Below are 16,071 nucleotides of genomic sequence, written 5' to 3'. Positions count from 1 at the left end.
AAGCAGAGCGGGCACATTCCAGGAAGTAAGAGAGGACAGAACAACAGCAGAGGGGTACCTGGAGACTGACAGACACAGGAAAGCAGCGAAAATAACGGTGTGGTGTCACAGCGGCATTCAGTGAGCGGCGGTATGAATTGCACCGGAAGCCGGAACTCCACCAGCAACAAGGTCCGTGTGGCCCTCAGACCTAATGACCAACAGGTTCCGGCAAGATCACCACCAACAACAACCTAGCTATATAGGCCAGCTGGTGCCTCCCTAATCCTGGAACTTGCTCTAACAGAAAGTGGGAGAAAGGTTGTACAGAGAACAATACAGCCTCAGCACAGTATCACAGGAGGTGGAGAGTGGTGAGCCAGGAGCTGGGGCTACGGAGACCATGATGGCAATCTAGCATAAGAATCCAGACCCGGGGCCCGGCAGCGTGGCCTAGTGGCTAAAGTCCTCGCCTTGAAAGCCCCGGGATCCCATATGGGCGCCGGTTCTAATCCCGGCAGCTCCACTTCTCATCCAACTCCCTGCTTGTGGCCTGGGAAAGCAGTTGAGGACGGCCCAAAGCCTTGGGACCCTGCACCCGCGTGGGAGACCCGGAAGAGGTTCCAGGTTCCCGGCTTCTGATCGGCGCACATCGGCCCGTTGAGGCTCACTTGGGGAGTGAATCATCGGACGGAAGATCTTGCTTTCTCTCTCCTCCTCTGTGTATATCTGGCTGTAATAAAATGAATAAATCTTTTAAAATAAATAAATAAATAAAAATAATCCAGATCTGGAATTTGCTGGAGGGAGTGGCATAAGTGCCTGCAAACAAAGAGACGTGTACCAACTGCAATGAGTAAAATCGAACTGTAGAGTGGTGGGTGACGCAGCTTAGAAACCTGCTGTAAGAAGAAGGATGTGTTAACCAGAAATACAATGACCAAGAGAAAAAGAAGAGACAAAGGCAAAAATGGGTATTACTGAAGATTCCCCTGCAAAGGAGCAAAATCCTTGCCAACCTCAGAGTTACTGAGGAAGATGTCGAGAACATGGGGGATACAGAATTCAAAACACTTGTTATAAGACTTCTTATCAACAAGAAGCATGTAAAGCAGGCATTCAAGAAATTTAAGAAATATGTCATGCTGGACTCAATATACTCCCACATATCTGACCAAATTTCTAGGTTGAAATCCTGAGTAAAATTTAATTTTTAAAAATTTATTTTGTTTGGATGGCAGAATTATAGAGAGGGATTGGAGAGAGAAGGAAAGATCCTCCATCCACTGGTCCATTCCCCCAATGGCCCCAACAGTTGGGACTAGCTAGGATGAAGCTAGTGGCTAGGAGCTTTATCTGGGTCCCCCATGTGAGTACAGGGGCCCAAGCAGTTGGGTCATCTGCTGCTTTCCTAGGTATATCAGTAGGGAGCTGCACTGAAAGTAGGACAACCAAGAATCAAAACTGGCAGTCACATGGGATTCCAACATCACAGAAGATGCTTAAGGGCGCTGCGCCCCTGCCTTGGCTCCTCTATGTCTAACTCCTCATGTGACTCTATTTGAGGCAAGAGTCAAAATGGTTAAAAGAGGTCAGAAGGATTACCCCCTGCTCAGGCAGAGCTAGCTTACCTATAAGAAGACACTGCCCTGCTCTCATGCTTGTCTGGACGTGTGTGGATGCTGTGTTCACATGACCAGAGGTTGTGTAGGATGTAACAAGGAGAAAGACAACACCAGAACGGAAGCCATGCTGAGCCTTGACCTGGTGATTCTGACTTCCGGAACAGTGAGAAAGTCTATTTCTGCTGTTTAAGGCACCCAACCAGTCTTAGATATTTTATAAAGTGAATCTGAGTTAGTATGTAACATTTTATATAACAGAGATATAAATCATGTGCGATTTAGCTTAAGTAAAGTGACTGGCTTAATCACAATCACATAATAGCTTTTCCACATTATGAGACTTATCTGTGTGTACACACAGCAGGAAGGTACAGATCCTAAAAATTTGAATGTACTTCTGAAAAAAAAAAACGCTCACAACAGACAGCTTGGTTTTCAAATGGACAGAGATATCACTTGAATATAAATATTTAAAACAGGACAGCTGAATGTCACTGTGCTTCGCACAGCGAGCGGTTTATTTTAGGAATGTGAGCATTCCGAGAGAGGTGGCAGCACACTGATAACAAACACACTACTGCAAAATACACAGATTTCTTGAAAAATCAAAGCCAAACAGTAGGCACACTCACACTTCTTCCATTAGAACGCAATGCAAGAAAGAAAAAAAAAGATAAAAGGATCTCCTCGATTTGGAGAAGATAGAATGATTGTTATAATGTTTTCATTTAAACCAACCTTCAAAATGAATTAAAGTTTTGCTAGCAGGTTGGAGAACAGAAAGACGTGAGGATGCAGCAAATGGTGGGTGAGGTGCTAATGAGAGACTGTACGTTTTCACGGAAGATGGTAGATCAAGACGGTAATAGCTACTACAAAGTGATTTAATGTAATATTCTGAAGTAAGACTGCTGGGTTTTTAACTCTTGTTCAGCCAATTACAAGTTACCTAACCTTGATTAATTTATTTCATGGGAGCCTGTTTCATGGCAGTTAACGTGGGAAAAGCATTAGAACTTATTTCCTAGGTTCACAAGGGCAAATGGTGCAACTCACACTGGACATTTACTATCTGCAACCATCACTCTGTTAGCTCAGACATGAGTCCTGGTATGCTTTCTTTTGAAAAGTGACACTACTGATCCAATGGCAAGCTTCTAAATGTGTGTATTTTGAAACACTGATGTGAAAAATAAAAGGTCAAATTCATTTTAGACTTTTCTGTCTTGTCATTGGCTCACAGCCTTTGGTGTAAGATGCACCCAGAAAGTCTGTCGTGTGGCCTATCAGTCTTTCCTGCTATCCACAGTGAGCTTATCAGAGTCTGTCCTTCGATGAATGGTCTGTTAACTAGCTGGAGCTTCTCATTTCTGCCTGCTGTACATCACAGCTGCCAGCATATCCTACTGTCATGTGTATATTGAGCTTGTCAGATGCATGCGATAAAAAATACGGCTCCCGGGCAAACACGGATTCCGCTCTCACAGGGAGGAACTTATATGTGGCCATTCTCTCAGAGCCCTCCGAATGCTCTCTCATGTTAAGAAACTCTGCCTTAAATCATCAAAGACATCTGCCAAAAACATATCACTCTGCAAACAGCAAATGGATTCATTGTTGCTGTTATGGCTCGCAAACTGACACCTTGGAAATCAGAGCCATGGAGAGTAAAATGACTGGGGAGAGGAATCTGGAGGAATTTGGGAAACTGCATAAACCAAAGAGAGATGCTGTTTTTGAAATGTTTAGGAAAGCTGTGTAAGTCACAAAGTGGGTCTTAAGAAAAAAATCTTATTCATCAAAAACTCCAGCACTACTTTTGCAGTAGAGAATGTTATATGAGCACTTCTTTTTGTCCTTCCCTGAAACCCCAGAGTGTCAAATGATACATAAGTTGATTACACTAGGAGAAAGTAAACCTATTTGATCTTACTTCATTGGTTGATTTCAAATGTTTCCACTTGCAAGCGTTCTCTGTTCACTCTGACCCGTGAAGTTTTTCCTGATATTGGTAACTGGAAATCTGGCAAAGTCCATGAACAAGAAGACAGAGACCAGTAAGGAGAACAGACTTTCAGAGGCTTCCATTAGGTCACCCCAGTGTGTTAGTACTTATTAATATATATATATATATAATATATATATATATATATCAGTTCTGAAATTTCAGTTAAGAATTTTTCTTTCTTTAAAAACACTCTTAAAGTCCAATTTATCTATAAATGGCCAAACAGTTCCAAACAAAAATAAAAAAATACAGATTTCTCTTCATTTTCAACAATTTTATTGAGAATATTTTGCAAATTAGATTTTACAACTTAACATTTTACATTAGAAATTTTATCTACTACATAGTGGCAAATGTTTCATAGCATTACAGAAAACCCCTCATTTCTTTGGATTTCTCTGTTCTGTTCCGAGCTCCTGAGACATATTTTTTCTGTCAGCTTCATTTTCATCTTCCTGTGAAAGAAATTTTAGAAAATGTTAAAACACAATTTTCAGGGTATTCATTAACTACAGTTATCACATTTTAATTTCATTTTTACCTGTAGGAAGGTAAAAATGCTATGAAGCATTGTGATTTCAGTAATCTTGGGGAAAAAAAGACTACAAACAAAAATGGCAACACAATTTGGCATTTACATATTTACAGTAGGTGGCATTTTATACTACACATTGGTTAAAATCTTTTATGGCATTTTTTTTTCAGGAGCAAATCATTTCATCAGTGCTCTAAAAATTACTTTTGAAGCACCGGCCACTGAAAAGTGTTCTTTGTTGGGGGTGAACCAGAAATGTCTACTTCACTGTTTGATAAAAAGCAATAAATCTAACTTGTAAGACACTTTACGTGCCCCAGCACGGTATTTTGGTCCCATCTAACACACTCTAGTGACGGGTCTGCCAATTTTCCAATTACTTGCACCACCATATGTTATCTGCAGATCAGTTAGGTCTAAAATAGGAAGCATGGGCATGTCAGGCTGTGAAATGCTTACAATCTTCTACAGTTTCAATTCAAAGCGGTAGCCTCATAACTCATAGCAGGGTCCTCTGAAATGCGATGAATAAATGAAGTGACATCATGAAGCCTGCTACAGGAATGAAGTGCATGTTGTGTTCAATACTAAAGGGTCACCTTCAACGTTGAGATAATGAGAGTCTGGAAAAATACTTCACTTTACAGTTTGTAACCCACTTCAGGAGTTGTGCTTCTTTAACAGCGTCCAAATACAAAGCAGTCCTGCTTTTCTAATACTTTTGGTTTACCACATAAGATAACTTAAAATAAAAGCATTTCCTAACTCTTCATTGAGTTAAAGAATGGATAATAATTTATTAAGTATCCGTGGGTAGTAACAAAATAGCATTATCATTAAACACATCATCCTATATCCCTGTACCTTATAAAGCCAAATTCAATTGAGTTGGTTAATTGCTGAATACTGTTAATTAAAGTAAGTGTTAATCAAGGAACATGTGCTGGTCTTCTTTGGGTCAGTGTCAGGAAGGGACAAACCAGCAACTAAAGGTGGCAAGAAACAACGTTTAGCAGCACTGACTGGCAGTGACTTCCTCAGGTCACACGCTTGGCGTCATATCCCAGCCGCATCACCTGGGAACTCTCGGTATAGAACAGCTGAATTCTGAACTGCAGTATATTTTCTGAACTATGTGAAACCATGGAGTGAAAAAGGAATCCAACAGAGGTCTATCAGGATTCATATGTAATTTGGAAAAGCAAACTATTGTTTATTTCCCATAGCAATCTTGACTTACTAAATAACAGCACTGAAAAATAGAAGAAAAATTGTTTGAAGGAACATAAGCCAATACAACCACTATCTGGCTCATTTCCTTTAACTTTTGGGAGAATGGAGCCTTGAAGAAAGAGGTTTATTTATTTTATTTGAAAGGCAGAGAGGGACAGAAATAGAGACAGCAATATAAAGGTAGAGATAAAAAGGAGAGAGAATCTTCCATCTGCTGGTCTGCTCCACAATGGCTGAGCCGGGCCAGGTGGGTGCCAGGAGCTGCAAGCATGATCCAGGGCACCCACATGGGTCATGGGAACCCAGGTACTTCAGCCAACTACCACTGCTTTTCTGGGTGTCCTAGGGAGCTGGATCAGCAGTGCAGCAAACGGGATTCAAACTGGTATCTATATGGAATGCTGTTGCTGCAGGTGGCAGCTTAACCCACAGAGCCACAATACCAGCTTCCATAAGAATGAAGTCTTTATCTCATAGACCAATATGATTACTTAGTTTGGTAATTTTGCTTGGAAACTTTCAAAATAGAAGTGCAAAGGGTTACTAATAACTGGTGACTAAGAAGTAACTGTACACAAATCAATTACTTTCATATTTACCTATGAACATAGACTACAGTCTCAATCACATGGTTAACTGAAATAAAACTTTGTAAATGTCATTCATTCACGTATGGCTTAATATATAATGATAAGATATGTGGGGAGACGCTGATAAGCTAAAATAGTTACTGTTACTAATATCAAGGTTTGGTTGTTGAATTTTTCTTAGGAGTCATATATACTTTATAAATGCAGGCCTCTACTAACCCTGCTTCCTGGTCTGGGTAGGTACAGAACTGCCTCACACCTTTCTTTATATTGAAGATTTGTTTTATAATATCTTGCCATTCTTATGCTTTCAAATGATTACATAAATACCATGAGCCAATCTCTTGCTTTCTTTACACAATGCTATCTGTGATCTAGATGTAAAAAGGGTTATAGAGGAGAGGGATAAAGGCATTTAATATCAATTACTGTAGCACGACAGTATAATTGCTATGGTATAAAATCATCTAGATAATACTAATAGACTTTACCTTAAGGAAAAGCGTTAGGATTATACCCAGTAAAGCCCCAGAAAAGGTTTTGTTGTTTAGAAATGTTAATCCATGAGTTTAACAGCACAGGTTAATTTATATAAAAATCCTAAATGCAGTTCAAGATGAGTAATTAAAGTAGCTTGGCCAACTATCAAAACTGACAAGTGATTCCAAATGAGTAAAACTGCAAAACACAAGCTTTTTTTAATCAAAGCATTTCTTTACCATTGAAAATTAAGATGGGCAAGATGGCAGGACTTTTTTTTTTATTATTATTATTGTTAAGACAAGATATCTGTTTGTTTCCCAGAGAAGGAAGACCCTTAATTATACGGATCATTTTCCTAGTGACAAGTCCTGACAAGTCTGACATTTGTTTCACGAAATATTCTGAAACAGCCAGCGAGAATATTTACCCTTTGAGACTATCAGAGAGCAGATAGGTTTAGCTTAATGTTTAAGCTTGGTAAATCCTACTCCAGAAAACATGGTGACTGTAGCAACTCTACCAGTCTATTACAGGAAATTTCAAGAATGCACATTCCCGCGCCGCCCCCCACCCCCATGGCTAATCCTCCTCTTGCAAAGTGCCAAGATCCCTTATGGGCACTGGTTCTTGTTTCAGCTGTTCCACTTCCCATCCAGCTCCCTGTTCGTGTCCTGGGAAAGCAGTCGAGGACGGCCCCAAGACTAGGGACCCGAAGCTCCTGGCCGTTAGCTTTGGGTTGGCTCAGCTCCAGCCATTGAGGGCACTTGGGGAGTGAATACGCAGGTGGAAGATCTCTCTGACTAGGAGCTTCCTTAGCCTTCTTGCTTTTTTTCACACTAACAGAACTGCAGTGAAGGGAAGGATCACTTTCAGAACACATGAACCATGTAGTGACTGTCCAATGCTGCAGGTGGCAATATGAGATTACAAGTTATTCTAATTGGGAAACACGTCAAAACCTTGCAAATCAAATCTCTCTTACCTCTGAATTAAGCATTTTACTAAAATGTGTTTCTTGAATTGGAAATTAAAAAAAAAAAGGTTTTGCAAGGAAAAAAAAATACAAACCTGTATACTCTACACTGAAATGTATAGCTAAAATAAATTGCTACTTAAAAGTACTTTCCTAAGCACCTAAACAAAATGTTTACAGTGATGCAGATGTTACCAATGTTGACAATGTTACTGATTTTTATTTTTCTTTTTTGTACTTTCCCACATTTTCTTACACTTCCACTGTGAGCAAGGGTCACTTTCACAATCAGACAACAGAAGTTTTCTTTTAAGTTGCTTTATAATCTACAAAAACAATGATGCCAATTGCTTTTATTTTATCTAATGTACTATTTATAGCAAAGATAAACAATGGAAAAATAGTAAAATGAAGCAAGAAGGTGCTGACCACTAAATTAAAATGCCTCTATTTTATGATATTTTCTATTTTGATAATTTGTTAGACTAATCAGAGAAAAAATAGTTTAAAATAGTTGTATTCAAAAATCCTACTCAAAACTGCCTGTATGTTTTAGTAATGGTCCCTATAAAACATGGATATGGGGGACCAGGGTTGTGGCATAGTGAGTCATGACTCTGGCAACAGTGTTGGCATTCCATTTGGGTGCCAGTTTGCATTCCGGCTGTTTCACTTCCTATCCAGCTCCCTGCTTACGGACTGGGAGAGCAGCTGAGGACACTCCAGGTGCTTGGGCCTCGGCACCTATTTAGGAGACATGGAAGAAGCTCTGGTCTCCTGGCTCCGACCTGGCCCACTTCTGGGCAGGCCTACGCCCGGCCAGTGTGGCCATGTGACGAGGGGGCCAGCAGCTGCAACATCTCCTTCTTCTCTCCTCCTCTGTAACTCTGCCTTTCAAATAAATGAACAAATCTTTAAAAATACATGTAAATAAATATAGACAGTTTTTAGAGAAAAAAAAATTCTGTTACACGCAAACTCTTCTGACAAGTGGCATTATAGAACAAGAAAAGCAATATACAAAAAAAAAAAAAAACCCAGTAATATACACTGTACCGTTTCAATCTATTGTCAAAAACTGCCTTCCTTGATTCATGTAAACCGTATACCAGATTTAACTCTCAATAGCTTTTAAGACCCTGGTTTAATACAGAAAATATGCCAGTGCTGCACAGTGAGAAAAAAATTTATCTTAATAACTGGAGAAGTACTGATGATAATGAAAATGTTTTAGGGAAAATGAGCAAGCTGCATGCTTCAAACTAAAATTAATTAGAGTTTTTAATGTGTTGCAATTCCACCATAATTCTTTAAATGGTGCATTTACTTCATAGTAATAAACACTTGGGTCATTAAGTAAAATGCAAAACGCGTGTGATGTGCTACATTTAACAACCTTTGGCCCTTTTTTTTCTGTACTTCTATATTCAGTTTTCCAAGGCATTGAATAAGCAATTGAAGATCACAATTAAATTTCCTGACTTTGCATATTTGAGATTATTATTTCATTTAGTACAAAAGGCAATTAATCTACCATTTTACAACTGATTTCCAACTTTACTGGTCCATGATAGACACTGAAATGAACCTACAAGAAATGCTTAATTAAATTTACTGTAAAAAGCATAAGTAATGACAAGTTGTATATTTAATTCTGTTAAAAACTAAAGTGACATGGTGCCTTCTTAGTAAGCCCAGTTCTAGCACATTTGCTCTTAAGCAGAACAGACTTACTTCTATTTTTTTTAAACTGGTTTTTCCTACTTAGTGATCCTCATACAACACAGGCAGTCACAAGTCTGCCTTTATATACCATTACAAACCATTATTTCAACAGCAAAGAAGAAACAGGACAGCAATGAATCTTCCACTTCGTGCTTGTGAGTAGAAAAACATAGATTTCTGTACAGAGCGATTTTTCAAGCTGGATTATAAAAATTTTAATGAGCTGGCTCATTAAAATTTTCACACAAACATGCTTAGAAATACATACATTCAGTATGCTTAGAAATTTGTAAAAACTACATGGATTATATGATCAGGAAAATTTCTTACATATTTTATTCATTCGTACTTAATAAGCGATAGCTACATACAGGATTGGCCATTGTGGCAGCAGTATCTTCTTTAACAGAGTGTGATAGGACCTTGTTTATTCAGGGGACAGGCGAGTCAAGCGACACAAACGGAAAGGGTATAGAATAAGAAAGATGAGAAAAGGTGTTTTTGTTTTTTTCACTTCGGGTCTAATGGTCTTTTTTTTTTTTTTAACCAAAACTAACTTATATAGTGCCAAAAGGAAGGTAATCATAGGTCATTTTGGTTAATACCACAATAAAAAGAGAAAATATTAAACTACAAATTCATATTTCATTGTTGAATTGTAATAATCCAGGTAGTTTTAGCATCTAAATAATAGCATATACAATCTTAAAGCTGGCATAGAAAAAAAATGTCTTCAAACAATGAAAATGACTACTTAATGAAAAGTATACTATTTATATAATTATAATTTCACTGAATCAAATTTATACAATGCAAAGATTAATTCAGATTTATATAAAATCATATGATTTTAATCATTTTAATACTTAAAATTGTTCCAGTATTATTACTTATGGGACCTGATATTTTAATTTGTTCATTTTGAGACTGACAAACAAGCCAGTTTCTAAATTACTCTCTTAAGTAGCAATTTGTCAAGGTATTCCTCCAAACAGCCATATCAAATCCAGGTAGTTATCAGATTAGCCTGAAAGGAACTAGAAGATGTATGGGGTAACTCTTGTTCTCTTACATTTCTTGTTTCTTGTTAGTGTTATCAAGTCATTTAATATTAAAGTAAGAATCCTAAGAGATCTTTTCTAAGCCTCTGTTCTATGTAGCAAAATACAGACCACCAGACTGACAAAAATATGAAATACATTTCATACCAGACTCTTAAAGCTATCTAATGACTTAAAACTATTCCCCAAACTGTCATCTGAACTCAAATGGTTTAAAAATACTTTGTTAAGGGAAAAACAGTAACTTTATGCCCTAATGGGATGCACTATGAGGTGACATGCCCTCTGGTCTGGTGTCTGGCGACTGTCCCAGGAATGGGCAACCTATGTTTACTCATGGAAGAATATCAGACCAACTCAGTTTGAGGAATAATTAGCAAAATGGCTAAACTATACATTTCAAGGTGTCAGGGTAATGGAAGGTAAGGAGACAATAAGAAATAATCATGTACCAACAAAGATCTTTAAGAGATCTTCGATGATGATGAAATGAAATGGGAGATCTTGGATTAGATTCAAGACTAGACAAAGGACACTACTGACAAAACTGGTAAAAATCCAAGTAAATTCTATGATTTGTTGTTTGATTTTGCTTTTTTTTGTTGCAAAGTCAGATATGCAGAGAGGAGAGGAGACAGAGAGGAAGATTTTCTGCCTGATGATTCACTCCCCAAATAACAGCAATGGCCAGAGCTGCGCCAATCTGAAGCCAGGAACCTGGAGTCTCTTCCAGGTCTCCCACGTGGGTGCAGGGGTCCAAAGCTTTGGGCTGTCCTCTACTGCTTTCACAGGCCACAAGTAGGGAGCTGGATGGGAAGCAGGGCTGCCAGGATAAGAATCGGCGCCCATATGGGATCCCAGCACATGCAAGGCAAGGAGCTACTGCACGGGGCCCTGATGTAGCATTATTGCACTAAGGTTAATTTTTTAACTTGATAAAATTTTTATGCTTACATATAAAATGTCAGCTTAAGGAGCAACTGGACAAAGAATATATGAGAATTTTTTAAGGTTTTTTTAAAATTCTTTTTAAGGGTTAAAGTATTAATATAAAAAATAAAACAGATTAATATCAAATAATCTTTGCTGGATAATTCAAGCACTATGAAGGTACCTGCCAAAAAACGACACACAGGGACAATCAGAGTCATGGATAATGGGGTTTTCAGCATTTCCATGATGGAGACGTCTCATTACTGACTGCACACTACAAATCAGTATTTACTGCCTGCCAGGATAACCACACTCATTCAGTAATAACAATGAGATTTCACACATGAAACTCACAGTTGTATGTTCTGGATTCATGCAGTTTTTAAGTACTTAGGCTAAAAAAGAGAGATAGAGAAAAGAAAAAAGAAATTTTTCCATGGAAACCTCATTTGAGCTGGGATAGACTTAATTGTATATTACATGTTAAAAGTCAAAATATTGGACATCATTGTCTGAAGAGCCATTTTTGCTCCCCCATTTTTTTTTGGACAACCCACCGACAGATTCAACTGAGTTCATTAAATACTATTTTCATTTTAGAGCAGTCCGGAAAAAAGTTTTGCTCCTTAACTCATCGCAAACGTTTTAAAAGATGATACAGCTTCTTATAACTCTATCTATAACTTGTTGAAATCTGTTCTCTTTATATGAGTAAAATAAATAAATAAACTTTGAAGAACTGCTAAAGAAAAAGCGAGGGAGAGAGATGATATTAACCTAGAACCCTTCCTTTCTTCTTTCCACAAAACTTTGTTCAACAATGAGTATATTCCAGATGCCAGGCAAAGTGGTGGAGATAGCTGTGATGAATAAGAGGTCGTACTGCCTAGAAAATCTTATTCTACAATGTGGCAGACAGGTGTGCAAATACTTACAATGCCACAGAGAAAGAATATAATAAAGTATATCAGAAATATAAATGTGATAAAGTTAAACCACTGCAATATAAAAGCAGAGTTTTTCTTAATGATTAATATGCTACAGAGTTCAGCTATGGCGTCAAAATAATATACCTTTCTTCATGCTCAAATATTAGTGCCATTAATCATCACAACAAATATTTCTCAGTTTAACTTACACTGCTCTTCTATTAAGATAAACACAACAACAAAGACTGCTCATCTCAGGGATACAGTTATGCTCAAAAACTGAATTGTTAAAACTTTACTCCCAAGTGAACAGCTTATGTTTCTTAAAATATCTTCATTTCAAGCTGAGTGCTATTTTTCCTAGAGTGAATCCATTAATCTCTATGGTTTTATGGAAAATTAATAGCTCATTAGACATTCAAGTAGTGCTTTTCCTACGGCACATTAATTTTTCATGAATTAAAAAAAGTTGATTTTGCCTGAAGAAAAATTAAAAAGTAATATTTTAGGAAATTTCATAGAAAGAAATTCTCTAATGCCAGCATTTTATGATACTCAAAAGTAACAATCATATTTCCACATCTTGAACTTGCAAAATATTTTTTAGCTTCTATTTTGTTTGTTTTTTTGGGGGGGAGGAAAAGACTAAATGGTTTAAATTCCCACCATAATGAAAACCATTCATTGATACACACTTAAATGAGTCAAAAAAAAGCAGGTCACATGGTAAGCATTAAATCACATACAGAGCTGTCTGAAATGTATTCATTTAACCAATAATTTCTACAACCAGTCAATTATTTGATAGGGTTATATATTTCCCAATATTTCTTCATTTAGACTACAGTAGGAAAATATTACTTCATAATTATGTTTCCAAACATTCTGTTTGAAAATGATACCCAGTAGGCTATATTAGCTATTCCCTTCTCTTGGAATGAGCATTAACTATGTGTCAGGCATTGTGCTAGGTGTTAAAAACCTTTATGCATAACATAGTTCCTGCCTGATGGAGCCCATAGGCTGTGACTAATACTATCAGTTACTGAAGTAACTGCACCACTGCAATTATAATACATTAAATGAAGGTGAAAAGTGTTTAAAGATCTGGAAGCTTCAGTGAAATTGCCCCACACTCAAAAAAAAAAAAAATAACTCTTGAAAATCTGAAGTTCAGGAAAAGGAGTTGTCCAAAAAACAATAATGGGAAGAACATTTAAAATACAGGGAATGATGGGAAAGTAAGTTGGCTGAGGCCAAATGAGAGACAGGAAGACAGGGAGAGATGAAACAAAAAGGCAGGCAATGCTGCCTTCAATAGTTCTTACCCAATGCTCAATTACTTATGATGTCGTTATATTTGTCATTTTTCTTCTGTCATTTGTGCAATGGAGAAAGTTCGGGCTTTATGGTCAGGGACTAGCAAATTAAGTTCAAATCTTCACTGATACAACACTGAAAAGTACTTTGAAGAAGTCACTTACCTTTTCTGAACCTCATTTTTCTCATTTGTAAAACAGTAATAACTACTTTTGATGGCTAAAAGTACAACATGGTATAAAATGTGAGAAGTATAGCACAAAACTGGCCCATGGAAATAAACTCTATTCCCCATTCCACCCAGGTTAAGGCTGTGAGAGGTTTTAACTAAAAATCGAGTACTGAGAAGGAGGGAGGCAGTGGGAAACCTCTTCCACACACCACTTGCTTAGTTGAATAATCATAAGAGTATTATTTAAAAACAAAATCCAGTACCAACTATGTCTCTGTAAATTCTTACTCTCACAGTTTCAACTGTTTTTATTATTCATAGATAACAATAGTAGAAAAATAAGTTAGCTATGTGAATGATTACACTCAAACATATCTACCTATATGCATTAATAGGTAGAAGCTAAGAATTAAATAATTCCTCTAAACCATACCATGTGCATTTGATTAGCATTTTTGATTAAAGTTCTTCCCAGAGTTACCCTAGGATCTGCATAATCTTGCTACTGTTGATGAACGCACATTAACACCCCTTCTCCCTGATTAAAGCAACAATGCTAATGAAATGGTAAAACTGAAACGAAAACAATCTCGAAAATTTAGGTAGGACCAAGATACAAGAAAAATAAACACAGTGATTTGATTTAGAAATTAGGCAAACAAGAATCAAGATGGAGAAACAGCGTAAGGGCACATTTAAATAAAAGGAGAAACATTACCGAGGGTGAATTAGAAAGTTCACATTCCCGGAAATAGGAGAGGACAGACTAATGGCAGAGTCACCTGGAACTGATGAACACAGGAAAACAGTGGACACAACAGTGTGGTGCTGTGGTGACCCGTTATGCCAGTGACATTCAGCAAACAGTACTCTGAGCTCCACCTGTGGCCAGAACTATACCAGCAGCCAGGTGGCAAGGGGAGTTCACCAGAAGCTCAACCCAGACAAAGAACTGCCCATCCTGTTGGTCTGTTTGATTGGACCAGCAGCATAGACAGAGCAGCAGAATCCAAACAGGTGGTATGGGAACAGGGTGGATTTCATAGTCCAAACCCCCAGCAGAGCCAAACTGGGTGCCATCTCGTTAGAGAGGCAATGGCAAAGGGACAGGACTGTGCATGCACTAAGCTGGGAGTGAACTCATTTCAGGCTCAGTGAATTGCAATGACTTGGCATCCTTCAGGTTCCACCCAAAATAAGTCTGGGTAGCCCTCAGACCTAATGGGCAGCAAATTCCATGAGTTGCACATCAGGCATAATTTTGCACAGTGTGACAAAGACTTTGAGACTGCAGGGACAAGAGTGAGCTGTGTATGTGCTGAGCTGGGAGCAAACTCACTGAGCTCAGTACATTGCACTGATCCCATATTGAAAATAATACCGATTTTGACATCTTATGATTCAAAATAAGTCCAGGTGGCCCTCAGACCTAACAGCCAGAAGGTTTCAATAAGCAACCTAGCTGGTGTCTCCCTAATCCTGAGGTCCCATTAAATTTTTCACTGACTCATAGATCATACAGTAGGATCATTTTCTTCAAGAAGGTTCTTGATTTCCTTTTTCATTTCTTAAGTGACAAATTAGTCATTCAGTAGCATGTTATTTAATTTCAATGCATTGTAATTTTTTTCCTTTGTTGATTTTGTTTTGTGCCTTTTCATTTAAGGGAATGTACAGTAACTGTGTAATGGAGACTATCCTATCCAGTGGCATGTTGTTTAACTTCATGGCATTGTTAATTTCTGTTTTTCTTCCTGTCTGGGTTAGGCCTAAATAGCATCACCCACTGCTAACTGACACACTCAAAAGCTGGGGCTGGAGGCATGCCTGGATGGGCTAGGCTGCAGTAACCAACTGCAGATTTGGTTTTGTCTTGTGGCTTTTCACCTGGCGGGGGAGGGGGGATTTATAGTGACTGTATGGTGGAGATTGACTTGTCCAGACATGAGGATACAGTCCAGGGTGCCTCTCTATTTCCAGATCTTGACAATGGGATGCTGGACTCTGCCATCGTCCATACCTGCAATGATTCACTTATGACTGTTTATGAGGAACTATGCTGTTGTAATGATATGGGAGAACTTAGCGGAGGGGGGCGGGGGGCCAGGGGAGAATAGGGGAGGGCATAGGGGAAATCCCAGGGCTTATGAAATTGTATCATGGTGCTTGGCAGCGTGGCCTAGTGGCTAAGGTCCTCGCCTTGATCCCATATGGCCGCTGGTTCTAATCCCAGCAGCTCCACTTCCTCTCTGTCTCTCCTCCCCTCAGTATATCTGACTTTGTAATAAAAATAAAATAAATCTTTAAAAAAAAAAAGAAATTGTATCATAAATGACAGTAATGGCAATAATAATAAAAAAGAAAAAGAAAAAAGAAATTAGACAAATACGGTTTATCAAAGTGAAATAATGACTTTTTTGAAGAAAATGGGCCTCAACCTTACAGTTAAAAAGCATTGTTTGAATGTCTACATAAACCTACAATAAATCCAAGGATACTGTGGAA

The 16,071-nt window shown here is 38.1% G+C and overlaps 1 protein-coding gene across 1 annotated transcript in view; it reads right to left on the bottom strand.

Moving 5' to 3' along the window:
• Window positions 1–3,871: 3,871 nt before the first annotated feature.
• PHF14 (PHD finger protein 14) overlaps window positions 3,872–16,071 on the bottom strand; it is a 117,123-nt gene continuing 104,923 nt past the window's right edge. The window contains exon 18 of the mRNA XM_004582527.3: window positions 3,872–4,067. Coding sequence (XP_004582584.3) covers window positions 3,993–4,067 — 75 coding nt within the window. The 3' untranslated portion in view covers window positions 3,872–3,992. The remainder of the gene's footprint in view (window positions 4,068–16,071) is intronic.

The sequence above is a fragment of the Ochotona princeps genome, chromosome 20, assembly GCF_030435755.1.
Source record: "Ochotona princeps isolate mOchPri1 chromosome 20, mOchPri1.hap1, whole genome shotgun sequence".
NCBI classification, from domain to species: Eukaryota; Metazoa; Chordata; class Mammalia; order Lagomorpha; family Ochotonidae; genus Ochotona; species Ochotona princeps.
This window is presented reverse-complemented; position numbering and strand designations above follow the sequence as displayed.